Source organism: Triticum dicoccoides, chromosome 5B (assembly GCF_002162155.2).
Source record: "Triticum dicoccoides isolate Atlit2015 ecotype Zavitan chromosome 5B, WEW_v2.0, whole genome shotgun sequence".
In the NCBI taxonomy this organism is placed as follows: Eukaryota; Viridiplantae; Streptophyta; class Magnoliopsida; order Poales; family Poaceae; genus Triticum; species Triticum dicoccoides.
This window is the reverse complement of record NC_041389.1, coordinates 499,841,291-499,849,392: the sequence shown is the minus strand read 5'-3', so window position 1 is coordinate 499,849,392 and position 8,102 is coordinate 499,841,291. Positions and strand designations below refer to the sequence as shown.

The window sequence follows — 8,102 nt, the reverse complement described above, 5'->3', positions numbered from 1 at the left end:
TCAACTTAACAGTCTCCACTGCAGTACCGGTATATAAAACAGTGTTTTGGAACCAAAGGCAAATTTTGTGTGCCTCTGGGATCTGATGGGGGATTGCTGGAATTTTGTCTATTTTAGGCCTAGCCCAATAGCAGTTTCAGAAATTCCTAATAAATCCTAGAGGCCCACACAGCCCATTCGTGCAAGGTAAGAGGTGGAACTAAAGTTTAGTCCCACATTGCTAGTTTAGAGGGAGTTGGACCTCTTTACAAGGGAATTTCTTTCCCCACATGTATGAGGATGAGAACAAGAGGGACATCCACGCGCGCTCCTCCTCCGCCGTCCGCCTCGCCACGCCGCGCCGCGCCGCGGGAATGAGCCGAGCCGATGTCTAAATTTTTGCCACGCACTACGGGTATACAAAAGGTCACACGGAAGCTGAAAAGATTTTTGCGAAGGTGGAGTTCAAATGCGAACATTGCAGCCCTTCGGTTGCTGGCTGTTCACTTCATCTCCGTCTCTTCGTTTCACCTCCCGTTGCTGCCCTCTCGCCTCCTTCTCTTGCGCCCATAAAAGAGAGGTCGCTCCTCTCAGAGAGACGCACCAGAACTACTTCTTCCTCTCGCCACCGGTTCCTGAACACTACGTTGCTGCTACGATCTTCCTCATCCCGGCTTGCGGCGTGCACCAAAGGTCGGGACAGTAGGCCTCCGAAACCGCACCTCTTTGAGTCATGTACGGGAGAAGGGTGATAAGGTTTTTGGGGAGCGCTCTGTGTGACTATTGACCTGTTCATCACGGACACCGACGACCACTTCCCCAACGACGACTTCTTTCCCGACATTGACAAACTCTTTGACGACATGGCTACCGAGGATGTCGACCCCAAGTCCAGTGCCTCTGCTCTTGCTGTTGCCCCGTACGTGTTCTTGTTTTTCCTGTTAGAGGTCCTGCCACAACTCCTTGTTCTAGTGTTTGCCCTAAACATATTAGGCTCTACTTCATATATGCAACTTGATCTACTGTCTGCTCTAGAGATGTTTGGTTCTAGTTCATATTTGCAGATGTTATTTACCTTTTCTCTGTCAGATTGCATGACTTGTTTTATCTCTGCTATTTTAGTCATACTTTATTTAGTATTTCCGTTAATAAAATTATATGGTAAATTGCACATTTTTTCCAGCAGGGAAGTTATGGTTTGCAAGGAAAGATTACATGATCGGTTGATTTTCATGCCGGCGAAAGAAAACCAACAACGGTGAAGCAACATCGGTAGGTTTTGCTTTTGAAAAAACCAGAAGAGAGATTGAAAAATCGTTGGCACGTGGGATGAAGGTCAAGACAAACTACATACCAACTGCACTTTTAGGAGTAGAGATTTGACGGATAATCCAAACCCAACCTAAAGGAGTAATAGTGTGATAGTCTAAACAAACCCATTGTGTCGACCACTACACTACTCCTGTGTTAAATGGCATACTTGAGTTTTACAGGACGTCGCACTTTTGAAAGCGGTGCTCGGTCATCAATCAATCATGGGCGATGAGTGCGATGCACCACCGAAAGACAAAGCATCGGTGCGAGCGTGCGAGCGTGATGGGAAAGCCTTGAGGTGGGCGTGTCAAGGCGGATCCGTGTGGTGTGCACGTTCTGTACTGCATGGGCGACAACGATGGAAAATGAGTTTCAGCACTAGATCGGAAAATCTCGAAAACGGTTCGACATTTAACCGCAACAGGCCTCGAAATCGCGGCCGAAATTCACTCCAGAGAAAACAGCGGAGAAAAAGGGAAGACTGGGGAAGCAAAACAAAACAAAACCAAACCCCTCGTCTCCTTTCCCCTTGTCCCCTCGCTCGCCCGCTCGCGTGCTCCGCCCCACCATTCCCCCACTCCCTCCCCAGTTCCCACCCCACCCCGCCCCGATGGCGACCGCGGACCCTGGCCCGGCGAGCCCGTCATCGCTGGCCCCGCTCAGGCCGGCCTGCGCCGTCACCTTCGGCCGCTCCACGCTCCTCGGCCGCCACCTGGCCGCCGCGCTCGCCGCCTCCCGCCGATGGTCTGCCGTCGCCGTGCTGGACCCCTCCCCCTGCGACGCCTCGCCGACCGCGCCCCTCGCCCACGTCACCGTCGACCTCTCCGACCCCGCGGCGGCTCTCGGCCCCGCCCTCGCCGGCGTCGAGGCCGTCTTCCACGTGGACCCCACCTCCGCCGCCGACGCCGCCGGCGACGGGTCCTTCCTCTCGCTCCACCGCGTCGCGGCCGAGGGCACCAGGCGCCTCCTCGCCGCCTGCCGCGCCAGCGGCGTGCGCAGGGTCGTGTACACCGGCTCCGCCGCCGCCGTCGCCGCCGCCGCGCTCGATGTGGTCGACGCCGACGAGGACTCGGTGCCGTACCCCGACAAGGTGCGTCGTGCGGGCTCTCCTCTTCGTGATTTGATCTCTCCGCCGCGCCGTCCGCTGCCTGCTTCTGCTCTGGCTTTGGGATTTTTTTTGTTTCGGTGGTGGAGTGATCGCTGCTCTGCTTTTGGTTGTGGATGCAGTTCGGGAGCGCGGTCAGCGAGCTCAGGGCGCAGGTCGAGATGATGGTTCTGAGCACGGATGGGAACGACGGGATGCGGACGTGCGTGCTGCGGCCGAGCAATCTGTTCGGGCCAGGCGATTCGAGTCTGGTGAGGTTCGTTGCTGGATATGCAAGGTCTCCCTTGGGCAAGGTATTCGAAGCTGCCTGTTGCTCGTTCCTGTTTTACTTCCTAAGAGCTGAGACTCTTAAGAGTGTATTTTCATGTTGATGTGACTAGTAAATGTATTTAGGGGTGCATAGATGCAATGCTGGTTATGTAGCGTGGAGTCTGATGTGATGTGGTGAATTATGGAAGCCTTTGCTGTAGATCAGCCTCATTTTGACATGTAGAATTCTGGTTGCACTTGCGTGGTAAAAATAGAAGTTGTTAGAGAACCTATCGCATGGTTCATGCTCAACTATTATATCTCTGATTTGGTGGTCAGTAGTTCTTCCAGATCTGCAACTCATGCTTGCAATTTGGAATAATGTAGCTGCAAGCCAGTCGGTTCTAACCCTATAGATTTACAGTCCATAGCAAATCAGATGACATCTACAGTTAAAATAATTCGTCATTGGAAATGGAACCTAGTTTTTCATGCACTTTCTTTTTGACTGAAGTAATATGGATGTACTCCCTCCGTTCCTAAATATAAGCCATTTTAGAGATTCCAATACGGACTATATACGGAGCAAAATGAGTGAATCTACACTCTAAAATATGTCTATATACATCCGCATGTAGTCCATATTGAAATGAGTCAATCTACACTCTAAAATATGTCTATATACATCCGCATGTAGTCCATATTGAAATGAGTGAACCTAGTTTTTCATGCACTTCTTTTTGACTGAACTAATGTGGATGTATGTTCATTCAAGCATTCATCTCCTTTCAGCTTACAAAGTCTTGCTTCTTCATTTTTCTGAATGGTGTTGAGAAGCCTTTGCAGGCTATGAAGTATTATCTTTCTTACACAGTGTTGTTCAGTTTGTAATAGGTAGTGGAGGTAGCAAGTCTGACTTTACGTATGTGGAAAATGTGGTACATGCCAACATTTGCGCTGAACAAGCTTTATGTTCCAATGCTGCTTCTGTTGCTGGAAAGGTACACTTCTAGTGATTTAAATGCTAGATTTGGATCATTTACTTTGCCGTGTGATCTAATCATTTAAATTTTGCAGCCTTTTTTTGTTACTAATGGTGAACCTATCGAAACATGGGAGTTTGTGTCCTGCATGATGGAAGCCATGGGTTGCCAAAGGTCTCTTTCTTGCACACATATACAAATACACTGAAGTCTATTCAATAGACTAACATCTGCAGCCCCTGTGGTTCCATTTTTAGGCCCAGAGTTAATCTTCCTGCCAAGATGCTATTGTTTGCTGCCCAGTTCTCCAATATGATTCATCATAGATTGGGTTTGCAAATGTCATCGACTCCACCTCTCTATCCTGATGCAGTATACTTCTTGTCGCACACAAGAACTTTTAACATTTCCAAAGCTAGAAGGCAACTTGGGTATGCCCCAACTGTATCATTGGAGGTGAGCTAGCTTCCAAACCCAGTGTTGTCAATTATGTATGTTCTTGTTTCTCAATTATGCATTTTCCTTCTTCAGAAGTATTGCTGCAGCACTTCTTTTCTCTGACAACTCAAGTGTGAACATCCAGTGTGATGTTTAGTCTGTTTATTAATGGTTAATATGTTTGCAGGATGGAATCATGAGAACTGCTGCATCAGTTTCGGAACTACAAGATAATTTGGGTATATCTAGGAAACAAGGTTCTTGTGGATCATCGAAAGCAGATAAGCTGCTTGGGAGTGGAGTAGGTGAGATACTCTTTTTCAGTATCAATCTTGGTCTGCGCTTCTACTGAATGGAATGAACCTAAAAAAATCAGATAAAGATATTTGTTTTGTCTAAATGTTTTTGTTGTTGCTTACCCATCAGTTAATCAATGATAAATCCATCTTTTTTGTGTTTGTTGACTTGTTACCATTCTACTGCAGCTGCTGACATTCTCCTTTGGAGGGATGAAAAGAAAACCTTCTCATATATCACACTACTGTTTCTGCTGTTCTACTGGTTCTTTCTTTCAGACAGAACTTTTGTCTCCTCGTCTGCCAAAATTCTTCTAGTGATCTCCCTGGCTCTTTACATCCATGGTGTACTACCTTCAAAAGTGTATGTATATTGGTTTATATTCTGTGATTCAGTTACTTTTGGTAAATTACGATTTGATGAAATTCTGAAACTGTTTATGTGGATATGCTTGAGGAATAGAGTAATAGATTAATCCCATGTGGGTTTTCCACACATTTGTACATCATACGTTTTAGTATATTACACTCAAGTATTGAACTCCTATTCCAGGTATGGTTTTACAGTAGAGAAGGTAACTCCTGATTGTTTTGAAGTATCAGACTCAACATTGAGGAATCCAATCATGTGCATGGCTTCTCTATGGAATGGAGGTATTCATAAACTGAGGGTTCTAGCAGAAGGTGATGACTGGGGTACCTTCTTAAAGGTTTGTATGCAGCCAGTTGAGAACACTGTCCTAGAAGATTTCTTTATTAATGTGCCCAATGTGGTAGTATCTTATTTCCCAGTAGTTTTGTACAATTATCTTGTTTCTGGAAGCTCTGGGTGGTAAGTTTGGGCTCCTTGATGACATCACACGCCTGTCATTTGAATTTGGTATGGCTGTGTGATTGTTAACAGTGGTTGGCAAAAATTCCTGTTAGCCGCACAATTTCATTATCCTGGATTATTTTCCTACAGTCACGTTAAGCCGTTACGCTCTATGGTTTACTTAATACACCTTGGTTTCTGTTGAGATATATAAATAATTATTGACACAAAATATCTTGCATGTATATGTTGCACAGTATGTTATTTGTTGAGAAATCCCAAATATGCCACTGAATAACTCTGTATTTCCTCATTGTGAGGTTGACATAGTCCCAAATGTCATCATGATCTTTTAAAGAGTGCATGAAGTTGTTCTGTGGCATATAAAGGGTCGGCCCCTCCATCATGTTTACTTGGTTATCTGAGTGGCAGAATTAATCATTTGTTCCATCTCAAATGGAGAATAATTCGCCCCGCCACATTGACAAAATCTGCCTGATTTAACAATGCTTCAGGCGGTACATGAATAACTCAATCCACCTAGCTTTTACTCGAAAAACTCAAGCATGGCTGCAAGGGCGGTACAATTGCGGGCAATTCATGTTACAGACGATTGATCCAAAGTTCCTTTCTTATATTACAGGCTGTTGCTTCCTTGTTCTGTGTCAAAGTAATGTTGCACTTCCAGTTTAGAACGCTGATTGGTCTTGGTAAGGTTTATCTTTTGCCGCTTCTTACATTGTTCTATTTTATAGTCATGCTATCAGTTTAATCATCTGATTTCCTTCCCCATTGAATGCAGCGCTGGCATCCTTGTTCATTGTCTTCATTGTCTACGAACAATGTGAAGAGGGGATTGACGCTTTAGTAGCTATGGCATCTGTCAAAATCAAATCCCTAGTGGACAGAGTTGGTAGAGATTTGCCGGCGGTTCGAAATGTGCTGGTCTCTTCGAAGGCGTCGTATATTTTACAGATAATCTTGGCGATGACTCTGTGACGCTTTGCGGGCTGCAGCATGCTCAGTTCACACACTTTCTCGATTTCCGCTGCGGTTGTCCAAGGTACAATGTCACTGTGTTCTTGTCTGTAAAAGTGCATGTAGTCTTTTCAGCTGCCATTTCCTAATTGTACATGCATATATTGTTTGTTCTTTTCAGATTCTCGCTCCAACAAGTTAGGGTGAAGTGTGAAGTCCAGCTGACTGGAATTGAGGAATGCCTGTTCATACATTGGAACGTTTTGTCAATCTGTGTAGCGTGTATCTAACGTTTTCATTCAAGAACTCCAGCTCCCTGCTTAGTTGTAGCTTCTTACTCGGTACTTAAGTTTTCATCTCGAAAAGATGTCTCGTTAATCACTGACAAAATTACAATGCGTCCTTGAAGCGTGTCGCTGTACTGGAAAACGGGGTTCCCTGAGTACACTCAGGGGCTCTTTGATTCACAAGATTCTCAAAATAGTAGAGTGTCATGTCTTCTTGCATCCTACAGGATTTGGAAGAGTACCTGATAGAACAGGAGAAACAAAGGAATCTAACAAAGAGGTTTGAGTGGATGAAAGATATGAAAAAATTCCTAAGGGTTTCAATCCTGGAAATCAAACGACCAAACGGCCATCGTTGGAAAAAAAAATCCTACGAATCAAATTACCAACCTAGGGAAAAAAATCCTAAGGATTCAAATCCTATGGAATTCCTTTTTATCAAATGGGCCTCCCAAAAATATTTCCACAACTTAACCAAGTTAATTTGTGGCGTACGTCAAAGAAGTTTGGTTCTGTCATGAGCCAGTCAAACAAATTATAATCATCAGCGAGGATGGAGTCGATGATTCGAGTATGACCAAGACCTCCGGACACAATTACCTCAGGATTACCTCAGGCTCAAACAGACAAATCTAATTTGCCACTGTGCATTTAATGTTGACCAAGGGTGTGGCAAATCGGGTATTAAATGCCCAGCAGGATGTCAACCGTAGCCCTGCCGCAGGCATGTCTTAGGAGAATGATGACGCTTTACAGGGCAGTACGTGACTTCCCGCGGGGTACGGGGAGCAACTGATCAGATCGACTAGACCAAAAAGAGTCATCTTCTGACTAAGGCTTTGATGACGTTGCATTTGTCTGTCGAGTACCAGACGCTGACATGTGGAGCCTAGAGAGACGACCATAACCAATACATTTCTCGACTGAAAATACGCAGGATTTAGGTGATCATTTGCTTGCCTCTCCTCACAAGCCCTAAGGCAAGCACATGGGGCAGGGAGACCAAAGTGCTACTTGTATCTTGTACTTAAGAGGCTGATTGTGGGATCCCTCGAACTCTATACAAGGGGAGGACCGCAACCATTAGAAGGGCTAATTGCAAGAATTGGCGAGTTAGCTTTTAGAGAAGAACCAGAAAGAAGAAAGAGAAGGGTGCTCGAGACAGCTGAAAACCCTCCTGAGCACTACCCAGATTGGTAGCGAGCTTTCAGTGGTGTTCATTGCTCTTCCTGCCTCATGGCTGAGGTCTCCGGGTGAAAACCTAAGATCTAGCGGAGCTAGATCGGATGACGCCGGTGTTCTCGATACCACTTCCTTCTTGGAGGCGTCATCTTGGAGGCCTCGAAGATGGATTCCGATGGTGTGCACGGTTGCTGGCGGATCTTGGGTTTGTGTTGGTGCCGGCGGGTTTCTGTTTTCTTTCTTTTCTTTCTGCACTAGCCCTTTTGCGGTGCTTTCCTCCTTTGGAGGTGTTCTTGTTACTCCTCTTCTGATCAATGAATTTGGCAGTCCTCCTGCCAACGTTCAAAAAAAAGATTGGTAGCGAGCTTTCAGCTCAACATTGTAGTTCATCTTCTTGTCATCCATCAAACACACAAAAGGCAGGAGTAGGGTACTACCTACGGGTGGTCTGAACCTGGGTAACGGCTTGTGTCATTA

The 8,102-nt window shown here is 45.8% G+C and overlaps 1 protein-coding gene across 1 annotated transcript; it reads left to right on the top strand.

Annotated features, from left to right (window-relative positions):
• Nucleotides 1-1,876: 1,876 nt before the first annotated feature.
• LOC119311150 (3beta-hydroxysteroid-dehydrogenase/decarboxylase-like) lies at nt 1,877-6,564 on the top strand. The gene is made up of 11 exons (XM_037586782.1): nt 1,877-2,383; nt 2,521-2,691; nt 3,532-3,648; nt 3,725-3,804; nt 3,888-4,086; nt 4,256-4,373; nt 4,554-4,728; nt 4,918-5,074; nt 5,822-5,888; nt 5,981-6,241; nt 6,338-6,564. Exons 1-10 carry the CDS (start codon nt 1,904-1,906, stop codon nt 6,175-6,177), a joined length of 1,761 nt encoding a protein of 586 aa, XP_037442679.1. The 5' UTR covers nt 1,877-1,903; the 3' UTR covers nt 6,178-6,241; nt 6,338-6,564.
• Nucleotides 6,565-8,102: the final 1,538 nt, after the last annotated feature.

Excerpts from the sequence above, each read along its gene's own strand:
- LOC119311150 (XM_037586782.1), top strand. The coding sequence starts at position 1,904 with ATGGCGACCGCGGACCCTGGCCCGGCGAGCCCGTCATCGCTGGCCCCG. Across the intron at positions 3,649-3,724 it reads CTGCTTCTGTTGCTGGAAAG|CCTTTTTTTGTTACTAATGG; the intron begins GTACACTTCTAG and ends TAAATTTTGCAG. Across the intron at positions 3,805-3,887 it reads GAAGCCATGGGTTGCCAAAG|GCCCAGAGTTAATCTTCCTG; the intron begins GTCTCTTTCTTG and ends TTCCATTTTTAG.